Source organism: Grus americana, chromosome 9, assembly GCF_028858705.1.
Source record: "Grus americana isolate bGruAme1 chromosome 9, bGruAme1.mat, whole genome shotgun sequence".
Taxonomy (NCBI): Eukaryota; Metazoa; Chordata; class Aves; order Gruiformes; family Gruidae; genus Grus; species Grus americana.
In genome coordinates, this window is record NC_072860.1 from 28710919 (window position 1) to 28728861 (window position 17943).

Sequence of the window (17943 nt, forward strand, 5' to 3'; positions counted from 1 at the left end):
TCCAAACGTGCCCTGAAGTCTTTTTCTGCCGTTTATATGGAAGAAAAAAATAAAGCAGCCTGTAAGCCTCAGAGAAAGGATCGCTTACAGTGACTGAAGGCCAACTCAGTTCATCCCACTAGCACTTACAGCGTTGGAAATTCCCTACCAGGGGAATATTCTCCTGGACGTGACCTGGCGCTGCGTAGAAAGTCAGACCTAAGGTGTTACTGAGACAAAACCCCAAGCCCCGACTTCCTCAGGAATACTAAAGCTGCTGGTAATTCATTCCAAATGAGAACAATAAAACTCCAGTCCAGATGTCTGCCGGCAGCAGACAGGAGCCCAGCCCCGTGCGGGAGAGCCGGGAGCTGCGGGCAGCGCTCTGGAGAGCGCCGTCAGAAGGGACTTCCCAAATACATCTCCCCGGGTTTGGTCCTGGTTGTTTGCAATAGCTCCCGTGGGTACTAACGCCAGCTTGTTATTCCTTTCCGATAAACGGGATACTTGAGTGACAAAGAGTACATTGCTGGAATCAAAGACAAGTTTAATGTTTATATTCAACATAATAAAGATGAAAGAAAAACATAGCAATCATTCCATAAACGTTCCATCTCAACTGGCTGCACGCACACTCAGAAAAAATCAGAATTATTCAAGACTCAGTATCTTTTATGCAAAAGAAAAAAGCAGGATGCTAGAAGTGCACGTTTGTGGTGTGTTGTGATCAGTTTAAAACTAATACCCAACCAATGTGTGCACTCATTCAAAACTTTTAGGGTTTATATTTAATACACAAAACACATAGAGGATATTTGTTCAAGACTGACAGCTGAATTGTGTTTCTTTTTCAAGCCTATAAAGCTAATTGTATTTTTCAAAATTCATCTGTAAAAGCTGCTAAACAGTTTTAAGGATAATTAGATTACGTAATACATAGCTTATTTGATAATTAGAGCATAAAACACGCAGCAATGCTATCGTAAGGCTTCACAGTCTTCCTTTACCTGATGAATACCCAGTGCTGTTTTGTTACATTATTTCCTTCTAGTGCAGGGATTAAAGAAAGTGATTACCTAGCAAGAGATACTTTTTAAAAAAACCCAAACAAACCCAAAAAACCCCAAACATCCGCACCATTGCTGCCATCACACTCAGTTTTCAAGCACGTCCCTGGAGCTGTGCTGGAAAGAGCCAGCGGCTCAAACCCCGCAGCCACGTGCCACGGGCAGGGTTCACCACCGCCCGCCTCGCGCTGCGTCAGTCGGGTCCCCACGTCTCCGCTCACCCATCGCCCCACGGCGGCAGCGGGGCCTCGCCGGTGCGTCCCACGGGACAAGGGAGCGAGCGGCCACCGAGCACCTCCCACGTGCAAACAATGACTGTGCCCATTTGCACAAGCCTGCACGCTATGAAGACATTGCGCTAGGAAGAAACAGGAAACAATCAAGGCAAGACATCAAGTCTCAGGCAAGCCCCGGCAGCGTGCGGGCAGGGCTGGGGACACCAACCCTCTGGTCTCGGCCAGGAGAGAAATCCCAGGGCGGCCCCGGCGGGTTATGGGGTTCTGAGCGCAGACAACAGCACCGAAAGAACACTCAGGTTAGAATCAGACTGATTTTCCTGCCAGAGAAGATGAGAAACACTGTGACCCAGATGCTGCAGGGCAACGCAACGAAGACAGCAATCATGTCCAAAAACTCACGTAGCTCCTGATCTCCCACGCTCCTCGGCCGCACCCAGTGAACGCGAGTCAGGCATAACCAGAGCAACATTCCCAACTCACAAATTCTCGTTCAACCACTCAATATATCTGTTCAGCAGCCGGTGCCCTACCGCTAGGTTGGCTGGGCTCAAGACAAACATCATTGCCCCGTGAAAGGCGTCCTTGGCGTGGTCATGCGTGATGGGAACGCCCACTGCCTGGAGGCGCCTGGCATACATGACTCCGTCATCCCGTAAGACATCGTGCTCGCAGGTGAGGAGGTAGGTGAGGGGCAGCCCACGTAGCCGGGCATCGCTCGCCAGCAGCGGGGCCGCCCTCGGGTCCAGAAACCCCGGGTACTTCCGTGCGAGCTCGGGGCTTCCGTAGGTGGGACTGGTGTAAACGTGATCCTTCTTCAGCTCTTCAGGCAGCAGATTGCTCCAGTTGACAAACTGAAACAAGTGGCTGGATTCAAGCGGGACGTGCCTGTTGGAGGCCATCGCTTCCCGGAGAGACAAATCAGAAGTGAAATATTCACTCCAGAACTTGACCATAAGCAACTTGGGCAAAATGGGCTTGTTTTCATTCTGTCGGTAAGATGGTAAATTCAGGTCAAGGGCTTGGAGAGCAGGGTAAAGCAGAGCCTGGACTTTGAGTTTAGTTTTGACTTCAGAGTCCTCTAACAGCTGTAGAAGAAAATAGAAAGAATTACAGAGTCAGTTAAAAAGTGCTGGTTCTCTCACACTGACCAAAGACCTTAAAAGTGAGGAATTAACATACACATTACAACATAAGCAAAATAAGATTATCGATAAACCCAGGATAGATTAATTTAAAGAAATTCTAAATTCATGGCAGGTCACCTAAAACAACACGTTGCATTAAAAATTCTCCAACATCAAATATATTTTCATTTTATTTCTTATGTTGAAGGACAACAATATTGGAGAAATACTCTTTTTGAAGCACTGAGACTTTGAGGCATTGATACTTTCCTAAGTAGTGACAAATGCTTTTTCTAAAACTGCAGAAAGTTTCTATTCCTGTAGCTTAAAAAGTGCAGGTTTCCGAGGCTCCTTCAATCGTTTCACACACAATTTAGAGCTTATCCATCTGCTGAGGTTTTTTAACCCGGAGGTGCTAGAACTCAAGCTTACGATTCTGTGCATTTTAGACGCGTGAAAAATAAAGTGTGATGAATTGAACACTGACATTTCTTACACGTCACCCTTTTTCCCTCTCCACTAATAAATTTCCATCTTTTCCCTCATCTTCTGCCTTCAGCATCCACAGCAAATTCACACCCTTTCCAAGTGAGATTCGTTACAATCCAAATAACTTCTCAAGAGAGCAACAACATTGTGCCGACTTTATTTAACAAACCTGAGTGAGAAGTGCAAAAGGCACTAACCCGCGTGTGATCCAACGGCACTGGAACGTCTTTTTATTTGCATCTACACCCGCCAAATTGCTAAAATCCCCTTCTCAAACAACATAGCTAAAACAGTCAAAACGTGCTCGAGGATAGAGCAATATATGCCATAACTACAGGGCAGAGAGCCTTTTTTTAGGGTACAAAGGTTTGGAGGACGTGATAGCATCAAAGCTACTTTGATGCCATTAAACGGCTCAAGTAAATTCGCCTGCCCGGAGCCCTCGCCAACAGTCCTGCCGGCTGCGCGACGTCCCGCGCACACGGACCACGAGGGACACTTGGGACATGCGCTTGCTTTGAGCAGAGGTTTTTGTCAGTCTTTGGTAAGCATCCACAAAGTGACCAAAAAAGAAGAAGAATTTTGAGCTAGCAAACCAGCTTTTTTTTTTCCTTTTTACCTGCTGTGCCACAGCCGCAGCTAAGTTGCCACCCGCACTGTCTCCTGCAACACAGACCCGGTCTGGGTCCACCCCGTACTGGGAGAGGACGCTGCTCTGGAGGAAGAACTTCGTTACAGAATACACATCTTCAAACTGAACGGGAAAATGGTGCTGAGGTGCCAACCTGTAGCTGTCAGAGGCAAGAAGCGTGTTACTGCCTGCTGTTAATAAAGGGGAAGGCTTGCTGGCGCCTGCCCCACTTGGTGAATGCTTATTGCTTTCTGTGCCCAGAGAAATGGGAACCGGCTGATCCTGGGGGATCAAATGCTTTATTATCCACCCAGCTTCATAAAGCAATAGCCAAAATAACCACCAGTCACAATTCACCACTGCAACCTTGACAGCTTTTGTTTACAAATACTTAAAACTAGCAGGAAAGCACACGATCAAAAAACCAGATATTGCAAAGTTAGCTTAATTGAAATAGATTAATTTATTCCCAACCCTCATCCCATCTAGAAGGAGAATCTCTCTTACTTGACTGATACCACGACAGCATTTAACCTCTGCGAAGTCTGCCTCGTCAGGTAATCGTAGCCTTTCATGCCTGCAAGGAAATGAGTCACTTAGAGCACGCTCCAGCACGTTTGAGAACGGACACGTACACAGCAGCGTGCTCCTCTTTGCAGAAGCTTTCAGGTGACCTTCCAAAACCTCCACCTGGTTTTACTGGTGAAATACCATTTCCCTGACCCTCTCCACGGCAGCTCCCGTAAAAGAAAAGGCAGCGCTCCACACGGGCCGATGGATCTCCCACACAGACCCGTGGTGCTGAGAAGAGCTTACCTGCCTGTCCTACGCACCATCCTCCACCATGGAAGTAGACCACCGCCCTCCTCAGCCCGTCAGACGCCTTTCTGGGCAGGTACAGACGGACGGCAACGTCGCTGAACTCTGTGTCCATCACAGTGACGTTTTCATCGGACGTGGGTGCGACGTACTCGGCAGACGTGATCAGCATCAGAGCTTCCATGTAGTGCATCAGGCCCAGCTGATCGGCAACCTCAGCCTAGAGCCCAAGACATGGGAAAACGGTCTTTTAAACACAGCCGTAGCCGCTCTGAGGTTACATTTCCACAAAGCTTTTCATGCTCTGTACGAGCCTGTAAGGTTGCAGTAGAAGTCACTAAGCCAAACGGTGCTGGCTCGCAGGCGTCACCGTCTTGCCTGGCCACGCCGCCCAGCCAGACTCCCGTACGTCCCACCACTCGCTGGGCAGCCCGGGGCCACCACCCCTCCGTGCTAGGAGAACGGCTGGAAGCACGGGCACCGGGCGTAACGAGGACGCAACAGAAGAACGCAGAATCAGCCGAAACTTCCCGATACCCAGCACGTAGGGGCTGCTCAGCGAGTCAGACCTCATCTCTCCAGACAGCTCCCACAGAACCAAGTAATAGCTGCTCCTGTGCTGAACTGCAGAAGCAAAACCAGCCAGTACTTTCAGGATGCCAAGGACGCTGCTGGCACAAATACAAGGATGTAGCAATTCGACTTCAAGCTGCACAATAATTTCTAATGATCAGTTCCATCCCAGTAGCCAGAGAGCATCCTTTAGGATCCTTTATTAAAAGGAAATATCTTCTCTGCTTTGAGGTGTTAAAACAGCAGAAGTGTATTTTTGCCACTTTACCACAGTCCGGCTGTTTCATTTCTTCAGTTTACATGTAACAGTTCCACTCCCGTGTGTCTCTATATAATGAGGCGCTCCTACTGAACAGCAGAACAAGAGCCAAGCCACGTGGTTATCGTCCATTCCACGTGGTCAGACGACGAGACAAAATTTCATCACGCTACACGTGCCGCTACACCTTCTGAAGCTATTTCCTGCTCCATCATCCTTGATAAGGATCCAGCTTTTTCCAAGCCACATGAATCCTTTCCTTATATTGGTTTGATATTTCACAATAAAAGAATAACCCTGGCACCGATGTTCCAATTTCCAGCAGCCCTCTGCCAACAAGGCAGTTCCCTGCCGAACGAACCGACAGAAGCACAGCTCTGGTGTGGCATCACCCAGCGCTGGCTCCGATGATCCCGGCGACTCCTTTATCCAGAGAGACACCGTGGGACCAGGAGGAGCATCCTCCAGGAGGGGAATAAGGATGATGCTAACCGGGATCTCTGCCTGCCCAATACGTGCATTAGTCTGGGATTCGTAAGACGCACCCATAGCGTTAACTGTTTTTGAAAGGTGCTTTTCTGCAGAAATCTCGAGCGTACCCCAGCTGTGCGGCAGCGCTGGAGCCCCAGCCCCTGGGCAGCCCTGCGAGGCCATCGGAGCCCCCGGCAGAGTTACGGGAAGGGCAGGAAAGCTTTCCAACCCGCTCCACAGGAACTCCCTGACAGCAGAAAAGGGATGTGGTTCAGCGAGTTCAGAACCAAGGAACTGCCAACTTTTAATACTGTTAAAACCGTTTCCTTTGAAATTCAGGTTTTAAAAAGATTTGTTACGAAATGCTATGGTTCTAAATTAGATTAAAGCTATTCTAAGATGCTAAACAAAACAAACCCCCCAAACCCTAACAGGTTAAAGCTGTGGGTGAAATGCAAGCTCCAAAGAGTAATATTTGGCAGCTTTAGCTCTGACATCGTGACAATTTACACAGATTAAAGCATTTCAGAATCCCTTCCACTCACAGATTATTTTAAACCTTGAACATAAAACTTTTTTTTTTTTTTTTTTTTTTCAAAAAAATTGTGCTAGCTTTCATTATACTGAGTCTTTGGTAGACAAGAGCGAACCCGAGTGAAAACGTTTCTAGAGGCGTTTGCTCTGGACGGTGCTAGAAGTGCCGATCCCAAGGACTCCTTCCAAAACCAACCGGTCCCCCAAGGAGCCACCACGTTTCCTCACAGCTGCCTGGGGAACCACGACAACTACAGATGTGAGCGGTGTTCGCTTATACACGAATCTCACAAATTTCCGCCCCTTTTTTTCCTTCTTCATTGGATTAAATTGTGTTTAAAGAAACTAAACTTCTCACGTCGCTTTTAGGATATTAGAAACATATTCTAAAAAACACATTAAAAATTTGTAACATGCTACAAAATGACATAAAAGAATAACGTCACAATGACTGAAAGAAAAACAAAGCCTTTGTTTTCTATACTGCGGAAGATAGCGGGAACGCCTATTGAAGCAAAACTCGAGCCCCGCTGGAGACCGGCCGCGGGCAGCGCGTGATCTCGGCCGCACGAAGTGCCGGCGGGACGAGGAACGTCCCCAACGCCGCAGCGCCTGGAGCTGCCTGCAGCGGGAAGGTGAAGGAGCACGGGCCGCCTCGTGACTTGGGAGCGTCGCATTGTCTAATTCCTAACGGGATACTAGGGAATAGCTCGGGGGGGTGTGGTGGTTTGGTTGTTTTTTTAGATGATAGAAGGTATGAAGAATACAACTGTAATCGCACCTTGATATAACTGATCAGAACGCTCGGTTTGGAAGATAACTGAATTAACAACAGGCCTAAGCTTTTTAAACTGACTGGAACTCTTTAGTAAAACAAACACTCCCGGGTGTTTCACCTTTTGTAATTTTTTTTTCTTTAAGCTACATTTAAATCAACTCTTTAATCATCTCCTACCATATAACCTACTCTCTCAGAAGTTAGAAAAAAGCGAATACAGCTAAGGCCTTGCTGCCACTGCTCGATGGCGATTGCCACCGCATTTCAGCGGCCTCCCCAAGGGCTTGGACCAAGCGATGCCAGGAGCACGGCCGAGCTCCGGGGCTCAGAATTGAGGTGAAGACAAGCGGGCAGCAACCGACGCAGCTCAGGTCCTTCCCACGAGCTCGTTGAAGACAATACGCACATGCCAAAACTGCTTATTTTTATCCACAGCGATTACACAGTTTACATAAATATTTCTCAGCTGTCGTATTTTCCCTGAGGATTAGCATCTTGAAAAAATAAATACATAGGTCAAAGTGAGTCCTGCTGTAATTCCACTGAGCTTGTGAAACTCCCCCGCGTCGGGAGGAATTCCCTCAGCTTCAGGACTGAGGCTGTCGATGCTCTCCGAGCTGGGTTTTCCACAAGCGGACATTTTACGTTGGAGAAAACCACCGGCCTACCACCTGTGGTTTCACGGCCAGTATCATCTAAAACCGAAAGGAAATCACACCCTCATCTGAAAAGCCTCGCTGTCCCAGATCTGAGATTACTGCACCTTACGGCCTAAGAGGAAAACCAACACCCTCAGAGTCGTGTTCCGTGTGCTTTGGAAAGCATTTTCCACAGTCGCTTTCTCCGTCGTCCCTGCGGGGAGCGTGGCGGCAAGGACAAACCCCAACATTTACTGACGGGGCAGGCGGGCAGAGCGCCCGGCGCTGCTTTCAGCGGCTTATTCATCTGAACGGGCAATGGTTCAGGTGGAGGCGTCTGTATTGCATCTTACACTTTCTTCGTGTGCTTTATCTTAGGCTGCCTGCACATGGTACTTTCTGAAAACACGTGAAGGATTTTGTGCTCCAGCACCACAGGAACTGGCTGGTCTATTCTTAGCAGCTATTCCCCAGCTAGACAGCACGTAGACGTGAGACGTTATACCAAACTCACCAACGGAGACCTTCCCAGCCTCCCTTCTGCCACGGGGTGGGCACGAACGGACTCCAGCACGCCACAAAACCCACGCGTGGCTGCAATCCCCCGGGCTGACCCAGGGCACGGTCTAACCATCAGCCTCCGACCAGCCCCTCGGCGCTCACCACCATGCCCGGCAGAGACCTCAAAAGCAGCCCGGGCCTGGCACAGGTTTTGTTCAAGCCATTTACTCGCCCAGGCCAGGAAACCCAAAATCTTGCACAATTTGGCTCAGGGGCTGGCGAGCTCCCCAGGACCTATTAAAGCAGAGACAGTGAAGGAGGACAGAGATTGCCATTTCATGGCTTGCTTTGGGTGCTTGAAGAGACCCTCCTGGTCAGGAGTGTTTGAGGGGGGCAGTGGTACTCCCCCTTTTTCAAACCAACATTAGGGAGTCAGAAAGACTAAAATAAGGTCCCTCTGCAAATTTAGACCTACTATTAAGTGATTATAAATCATTGCCCCATAATCGGATGACCGTTCAGAACGTATTTAGGACGCTGTAGAGCCATCTCAAATCTAATTTGCACCAGTGCAGCTCCAGGGAGGCTATCTTCGTCCAAGTGCTTTAGGATTACGGTTCTGCGTGAGATTGGAGCACAATTACAAAACACACTTGCCCTGCACCACTGCTGCTGGTAGTGGATTTAGGCTTAACAGGCAGCCAACGCCACAGCCACAAAAGACACCAACTCCATGTTAAATTGCAAACACGCAATCCTCCAACGCTGAAAGAAAACGGTGCTGCTTGCCGGGCACGGCTGTGCTGAAGGCTGGGGGTCTGAGCGAGTGAGCAGACACGAGGTGTTCCTGGGGAAGTGAGCGACCTGCACACGTACCCGCCTTGCAGGCTACCTCCAAAAGGAGATTTAAAAGGGGAAGCAGCAAGGCAGCCCACAGAAATCTGGCAGAGGTCGTGCTTGAAGAGTGCCAGGAGCAAACTGCCCATGAGCACGGGCTGCGGCAAGGGTCCCACCAGCTCACCCTTCCCTCAGACTGCTCCGCTGGTTTGTACGCGTCACTCGCTGCTCTCCACGTCGCCAAACTTTGAGGGTGGCAGGGGAGCCGGGGCTTGCTCTGCAGCATCAATTTCTGGCCTTCAAAGCCACAGAGCCCAGGCTGAGGTCTCTGCCAGGGCCCCAGGGTCCATTCCCAGTGACCACGCTATTTCTGAGTACGCGCGGCGCTGCGTCGGTGTTTGGCCTTACGTTGCAGATAGCCACCACGGGCACGTTTCGTTAGTGATACAATTAACAGCAGCATTGCAATTTTCCTCATTGCTACCACTTGCGATACAGCTGAATAGATGATGATAGCAGATTGTCCTTGTATCAAGAGCACAGCAGAAACCTAGAGCTTTCTTCCGAATATGATGTTGTATGATTTACACTGCTTAATACATTACCACAGAAGCAATGCACCATCTGAAGACAAACATACGAAACACTTTCACCCTGCTGGAAATCTCAGGTGAGATCTATTCTTTATGACTTTCTGAGCTATTCTGCTCTCAGGCTGTCCTACCGACTTGTCACCCTTTAACCCTCCTCTCCTGGTAGCAATGGGTTTACAGCTGAAGTTGGAACAGGCACTCGATGCAGGTCATGACAAACAACCCCCAACTCTTCTTGTGCCCAGCTGCAATATGACTAATGACACCAAACACATCTTTTTCTTACTCCAATAGCCTTAATTAACCAGTATGAAGCCAAATCTCTCAAAGAAAATTGCATTTCATGTACGGAAAGACTGGAGAGAAGCTTAGTGGATTCTTATTTTCTAGTTGTTTTTTCCCTTGGGTTTTTTTTGGGTTTTTTTTTTGAGGGAGTAGGATTTGGGGGGGTAGAGGGAGTGTTGTTTTGTTTGTTTTTCTCCCAGAAGGATTCCTACCGCCTAGTTTCTTTGGAGAAGAAAGATCTCTCCGGTAGCCTATCTGCAGACTCACTGCTTTTTCATCTCCCACCACTCAGACCTCAAACCACCAGGGAGATGCCAGGCATAATGAAAACACACTGCTGCCTTCTAAGCTGCTGTAATTTCTTTATCTACTCCCTTTGCACATGGGAAAACTTGGCATTATTTTAGGCTTAAGATTTTTACACCTTCACATAGGCTTTTATAAACGCTTTGAAATTGGCTAAGAAAATGAGAGCAATCCTGAGCACCAAGGGGAACAGAAGTCAATAAGCAAGGTAATACTAGAAAACGAGATACAAGATCATCCAAGGGAGCAGCAATCTATTTTATAGTGGAGAAGAAAGCAGTCTCAAAACATTTGTAGTCACCCAGAAAGATGTCTGCAACTCCCAGCCCCCCTCCTCCTCCAAACCTTCATCTTTGACCTTGTTTTCAGCTTTCGGTTACGCTGCTGCAGCCACTGCTGTATGTTAAGTACAGGCTGGATTCAACGCAGCTCCCAGTCTAACGTACTGGAGAGCTGGGAACCACAGCACCGTTATTTCTGCACGGCACGCAGCCTCACAGATTATTTACGTATGTCTGAAATGGCCATATAACGTGACTGAAATGAAGCGGAAGCCGGGGATGTAACATATATAAAAATAGCGTGGAGAGACATAAGGACGCGTTGTCAGTAAAGATTGCCATACAACTACAGACACTGCCTTTCCAGACTGCGACATATGGCTCTGTGCTCCTCGGCTAGATACCATTTTTTGGTAGGCAAGATTACAGTGGTATTAAAAGACAGATATATATATATTAATGCTAGAGCCTGTTGAAACTGTCATCCCTATAATTAGCTTTGTGTAGTTTTTAGGCTCATTCTGCCAGCAGATTCCTATGAAACCACAAAAATTAATAGTTTTTAAGCAGCGCTCTAGTTTCCCTTTCCCTGACACCCAATACACCACTTCTGAGGAAGCTCGATATACAGGTTCTGGGAAACAGGAAGAATTCAAGGACCAGTGCTCCAGCTACAAGGGATCGTAAAGCAGGATAAACACGTTTGCACTTATCTATCCATACTTACATTACAGATCACATTTCCAGTTACTCAATGTCCTTTTTCAAGATCGCTCAGCTAAATCTTTTCTAAGTTTCTTTATAGTCATACAGTTATTTATGGTCATAGTTACAGTAAGTTTAATCCTTAACTTCAGATGCTACTGTCCTTCCCTTAGTATATTCACTAAGCATGACACTTGGCCAGGTACGACATATATCGCTGTATCTCTGTTAGCCGCGGAGCCACCGAGAACGCCCTCCGCCCCGCGCCAAACTCACCAGATGCCCGACAGCCCTGAAGCCAGCCGTGATGAGCATCACTTTCCAGGGCTCCTCGATGTCCTCGGGGAGGGGGGTGTAGATGTAGTAAGCAGCGAGGGCAGAGGCGAGGAAGAGGCAGAGCAGCTTGGCTCCCATGTCTCCAGAAACACCTCCTCCCAGGCTGACGGGGGTGGACGATCTCGCCAGCTCTTAACAGCCGCAAACCAGCACGCACACATGCAGGGCAAAGTTAATCCCATGTTTTGTTTGGGTCCCGGCCAGGAGGTGATTTCTCATCGGATCACCCGGGACAGAGGTTACTCTGCCTTGCAGCTCCCGAGAAAAATAACGTTGCTTCAGCAAGGCGCTCAGCCGCTCAGAGCTGACCCAGCCAGTAGTTCAACCCCAGATTAAACATCGGGGCTGCTACACCCCCCATCACCCCCTTTCCTGCATGTGGCAACACCGGCCAGCAAGAGGGCTCGGGAGGAAAGGGGCAGTTGAAAAATAAGGAACAGAACGGGCCCTGTGAGCTGAGGGCTGCTGCAAGGTGACACTCGAATGCAAAAACTGCGTTGAACATCCAGGAGCTATCAGCTGCCGCCTCCTAACGCGGCCGTCCAGACACAGCCCAGCTTACAGAGATACCCCATGGGATCAGGCTACGGCAGCGTGTAACCCACTGGCCTTTCTCAGGCAAGAACAAACACCTCCCGCTTTGGCAAAGCGCACCCCCCGTCATGTACTAACAGACCAAATCTGTTGTGCAATAGCAGCTTTGGCAGAAGCAAAAGTCTTTCACAGGGCTTCTAGTTAATATTTAAAGATCCGATTTAATCGCCACTGTTCTCAGGATTAAAAGATTTCTGTGCATCTCCCAGAAGCAACCACTTCTGCACAGGGTGGACTCAAACAGGTAAAGATAATTCCACTAAGGAAACGCTGCAAGCACAGGCGCACACACAGAAGGAGGGGTAAAAGGAATGGCTGCAGCACCGAGAGCCCTGCTTTAGAGAGAAACTGAAGAGGTAAAAAGCTCAATTAAAATTTGAGGTAAAACTTCAGCAAAAGAAATAACAAGTGCAAAGAAGCACCGCCACTTGTTCTCAGACCGAGCAGCCCCTGGGGATGGAGCATCCTTCGGAGGACCAGAGAGCACAAAGCATCACAGGAGACCGAAAGCTGACCTGTGTGTCACCAGGGCAAATGCAGAGAAGGAGCAGTCAATCTTCCAAAGCTTTTCCTTATTTAAGTTTTGGGCACCTCCAAAACATTCAAGTGTTCTAAAAATCCAGCTGTGCTACCCCTCCTCAGCCCGGGGCAGGACACCCTGTTCTCCCGCCTCGGTCCTTCTGCAGCACGACAGTCGGTCAAAGCCTGACGTTCTCGACACCACTCCACCCAAGAGACAACACCCCTCTATGGTCGCTTCTCCTGTCCTGGAGGCCAGTGCCGGGTGCAGGGGAGAGGGGTGGGCGAATAGAGCCCCACGGAGGTGACACCCCCCACCCAGCGGGTGCACGCACACTAGCACACGCGCAGGGCTGGACACGCACGCAGATCAGCAAAGCCCATCTCCTCTTTTTTAGAGCTCAGATCACCCGTTCCTCAGGGGCTAGCTTTGGGGCTGCGAGGAAAAACACGGATAAAGGAACCGGATTTCAGGCAGGAGGGGAGGAGACACCCACCCGGTGAAGGAACGGAGGAAGGAGCCCTGTGCTCCCTCTGTCCCTCCCCAGGAGTGACACGAGCTCTCAGGACAGCTTGCTCTGCCCCACCACCACTCACTGTTTCGGCACTGCAGACAGCACGGAGGAAGACATGGCCAGACCTGGAACTACAAAACTAGTCTTTCATTTTGTCATCCTTAAGGAATGTTTCATCATCTTCCTCCGTGCCACCCTCCAGCTGAAGCACGGCCGTGCAGTTACAGCCCCGACTATGCAGGGTCCTTACCCCGAGCTCACCTTGGGCTTAGGCAGGAGCTCACAGCGCTTAGCCTTTGGACACCAACATCTGCTAATCTCTGGCAGAGCCAGCCCCCCTGCCCTCCAGTGAACCGCCACAGCAACCTACCCTTTATCACAGCGATACTGGATAAAGACAATAATAAATTGAATTCACCATTTACCCAAGGCACTCCCAAAGCGTCAGCTTCTATAGGGGAGTACCCATCTCATGACAATTTTAGTGGAGCCCTTTCAGTAGAAGGGACCAGCTGAGACAGCACACGACCCCTCTCAAACAGGGGACGGGTGCCAAGTGGAACACGTGAACATTCAAATCAGCTCCCATGCAGCGATCACCCTTCGTGTTCCACCCCGTCCAGCCTCCACGCTGCTGCTGCTTTTCAGAGCCCTGCACCAGCCCCACGGCCGCCAGCTGTGGTTGCAGCACGCAGTCTCTCGCTACTCGCTGCTTTCTAAAGCGAACAAGCCTCACGCTCCTGCTCTTCCCGCACGTACTATCCCAACAAGAGAGTGCTGCAGCACGCGTGCCCTCCTTCCTACCTTCTGCATTTTCATGTATTCCAAGCTACTGGTGTTTCAGAAAACAAGGAAAGAAAAAAAATTAACGTAAACTTAAGTGGACTAAAGCCAGGGCTAAACCTGCAAAGGAAAGAGCAACAGTCGGAGCGCAGCCCTGCCCAGAGCCAGCATCCCCTGCAGCCACAGCCGTGTGCTCCGTGACGCAGCCGATGCCGGTCGGGATTGCCTGTCACTGCGTGCTGCACAGCCATGGGAAGACTTGCATGAACCAGCTCAGACACTGCCTCGCTACCTCAATAAATCAGCCCTGCTAAAAATAAGCATCAGGACAGCAGATTGAATTTTCAAGCTGTGGCTTGGAAGGAAGAAATATGTGGGGTTATAACTTACATCTGTTCGTAACAGCAATACCTCTTCACCTCTCTCCCACTCCTGTTGCATTTCCACTGACTGCACTCTCACAGCATTACTGGGAAAGAATCACCCAGGCCAACCACGTGCTGCTCAAACAGCTCCTAGGACACCGCTGGCTTTAGGAAAACACACCGGGAAATAAACCTCTTCAAAGCAGGACACGTTTGCAAGGCTGTCCAGCAAAAAAAAAAAAAAAAAAAAAAGTATTGTCTAGCCTAAATGGGAAATAATTGAGTATAACCTGGTTGTGACTCAGCCCCTAATAATAATATAGTCCAAACTATAAGACCTAAACAAGCGATTGATCAAAGACTGTAGTACAATCCTCTCATCTACATTTAATTGCCATTGTCAATAGGATCTATTTCTAGAGAAGAAAAGATGAGCAATTTGGGTAAAGTTATTAGTGTCAGACTAATTGCAAAATAATTCTTTGTCCTTGCCCGTCAGCGCAGGTGCAGTAGCCGTAGTGGGGTACGGCCCTAAGGCAGGGGTGCAGAAGGGCCATAGGGCACACCCGGGAAAGCGGGGCTCTCACTTGGGGCTTTCTGTCAGTGAAGTGGAAGGGCGCTAGAACCTTATTACGTTTATGTATCTATCGTTACATTATTTCATGTCTATGATTTTATTGGTCTGCTGCTTACGGAATAACGTCCTCTCAGTTTTAAAGCACGGGCCGCTTTCTTCTACCAGCTGTAGTGCCAGTCCTGCGGGTCACCCATACGTACCCGCAGGGACACGTCCACCTCGCTCACCCCACCGCTGCCTTGAATTTTTCCTTTGTTTGTTTTGTGGCATGGTAATTTGCATATCATTTGCATGAACTGCACACAGCTCTCCAAGACTGATCGTCTAAATGGCTCTCGTAGGCAGAGCCCAACTGGGAGAGGTTTAGCAGATGACGGCTGAGCCCTGGGTCACACAGGACCGTCGCCTGTGTCTGTCCTGGCCCGGGGGCACTAATGGGCACCGGTGGCCCCGACCAGCCGCACCCAGGACCCCAGTGACCTGCAGCCCTTGCCCGGGCTGTGCCCTGGGGGTCTTGCCCTACCCGTGCGCTACCTCATGCGCCAGGCACCTCACCGGCCCCGTGCTGGTTGGACCGAGGGGTGCTCCTGGCAGTGACAGCACCCCCGAGCTGCTGTTAAAGATAGACACTAATTTGATCCTGTGACGACCACGCTGTTTTTATACATCAACGCTGAGAAGGGTCACGTCTTCACTGGGGTACAGAGTAACAGCTTACCAAAATAGCAGCCAAGGGCTCCGTGCCTCAGCAGGTTCACAGCGCTCCGGTTACCCACCTGGGTGGTAGGGGGTCAGGGCACGCCACCGCCCCGCGCCTGCCGGGAACAGACACGTTGGGTTGGGGACGGCCAGCCGCTGGCGCCCGATCACCCAGGCAGGGCTCTGGGGGGTAAAGGATGGAGACACGGGTGTTGAAGGGGGTGCGGGAAAAACAGCTGCAGCCCCAGGGACAGGTTGGCAGCGTGGGCAGGCAGCTTGGCAGGGCACAAACTCGTCCCCAACCGCAGCGGGAGGAGGCCAGATGTCCCAGGCACCTCTGCCAGCCGCTGCTGGTGCTCATGGCTGCAGCCACTGCGCTGGGACGAACAGAAAAGCATAAATGCTCTAGTTAGGTATGCCATACACCAAAGTGATTTTTTCCATTCCAATACAATATTTTGGGACATAAACTGAAAAGCCACCGGGAGGCAGCACAGCACTGCAGAAGTTTTCCTTTCCACCGAACAACAGTATTCCAGAGCAAACACAACCCAGTGAGAAATGCGGGTTCTCCAAGTCCTCTCTCAGCAGGGCAAGGATCAGCGCTGCCTGCCACCCAGAGACTCCAAGAACAAGGGGAAAGGGTGAAAAGCAACACTGGAGCTAGTAAACACTGTCCACATCTGCCTGCACTGAGACAAGTCACAACCTTGTAGCAAGAAGCAAAAATTTCCTCTTCTGTCCTTTAATAGTGGATTGACACCCACTAAACAATCAGTACCACAGAACAGCGTGGGGCTGACACTGCCCTTGGCAAGGCAGCAGCACCTCGCCTGCTCCATCACCCAGCACACGCACGAGCAGGACACGACAGCTATTCAGGAACTAGCTTACCAACGCAAAACATTAAAGCAAACGAAAGAAAATCCACACCAAGCCTCAATATGTAGTTGTTAACATCAATAACTTAAGCAATGGGTATTTTGTGGTTTATCAAGCCATCCCACCCCCCATGCTAAACTGCTGCATTTTGTTCTGCAAACTGAAGTGTTGCAACAGCAAGTTGTCCCGAGTCTCTGGTGGCTCCAATGGCTGCATTTCATACCAACCACTTTGAGAGCTTCGTGGGACCATATTGCTTGTCCCACCACAATCAAACTGTCTTCCAATCTGTCTCAGCAAACTAAGGCTATGGTTCATGCCCTCCCCACAGGGAATTAAGACTTAGCAGCAGAGGCAAAACAGGATTGTTTGCCCAAAGGCGAGGACAAATCCTTTGCATGCCAAACTTCAGCACATCTGCAAGGGGAGAGAGCCAGGGCCTCAAGTAGGGGCACCAGCAGGAGATCGGAGCATCACAAGACCAGCAAAGTCCTCAAGGACCTTCAGCCCTCAGCTGCAGACAGGAGGAGACCTGCTCCCAGCAAGGCGACCGCACCATGGGAAGCTGGGCACGAGGAGGAAGCATGCCCCAACCCTGCTCGCCAGCTGCAGCAGTTTCCCCTCTTGTGTCCCCCAGTGCCCTGGGAGCAGATGCAGTCACACCCAGCTGCCCCCACCCACCCCACCTTGTGGGGACATGCCATAAAGCAGGTTTCCCATGGGGACCTCAGGCAACAGGACGTGGATCTTTGCCTTCCCCAGTACTGCCCTGACCAGCTCCGTCATTTGCCGGTCCTCGGGCAGAAGCAACAAGTGCTCAGTGCGCAGGAGAAGCCCCGGTGCTGCTCCCTCTCCGCGGCTCCGGGCTTGGACTTCCAGACCAGAACTGCCCTGGCCAGCAGAGCGCTGAGCTGGGAGGGGGCTTTGACAGGATGAACGAACAGTGAATCTGACTTTTGAGAGAGAACACAAATTGGCTTGCTTATCTTTGGGGGCAGAAAAAGGATATGAAAGACTCTTGCATACCTCTGCCCATGCTCTACAAGAGAGGTTTGGAAATTCCAGCTTTGTGTGGAATACACGTGGTGGGATTCACTGGGAACTGAGCAGCTTCCAGCTCAATTTTCAGAAGCTGGTACTATATTTTGTATCACTTAACTGAGCTTCATTCAGTTATTTCTACTTTTACTTCTTCATTGTTATTATCCATACTTTTTAATGATGCTTATAGAACTGGATATTGGCCTGTTTTTATAAAATAAAGAGATGGCATTCACGAGATGTTTTATACAAGAGACTCTGGATACTGGTTTTCCATCTGTTGTTTATTACTGAATTGTAAGTTGTATAAATGGAAACAAATGTCTTATTTGAGAATATATTTATACTCTGAACTGAAAAAAGCAATTTGCTGAAACAAATAAGCTGAAGTTTAACACATGCAGTATATTTCTGAATACATGACAAAGCAGCAATTCCAGAAATATGCTAGGTTCATAAGAGGATTACAATATCTGATCAAACATTTTCCAGTTCAGTCCAAAAAGCATATTATCATCAGAAT

General features: G+C 49.5%; 1 protein-coding gene across 1 annotated transcript; it reads right to left on the reverse strand.

Annotated features, from left to right (window-relative positions):
* Positions 1-501: 501 nt before the first annotated feature.
* On the reverse strand, positions 502-12009 carry AADAC (arylacetamide deacetylase). The gene is made up of 5 exons (XM_054836081.1): positions 11386-12009; positions 4346-4568; positions 4037-4106; positions 3518-3689; positions 502-2370 (listed from the first exon to the last, which is right to left on the reverse strand). The coding sequence occupies exons 1-5, from the start codon at positions 11521-11523 to the stop codon at positions 1762-1764; spliced, it is 1212 nt and encodes a 403-aa protein (XP_054692056.1). The 5' UTR covers positions 11524-12009; the 3' UTR covers positions 502-1761.
* Positions 12010-17943: the final 5934 nt, after the last annotated feature.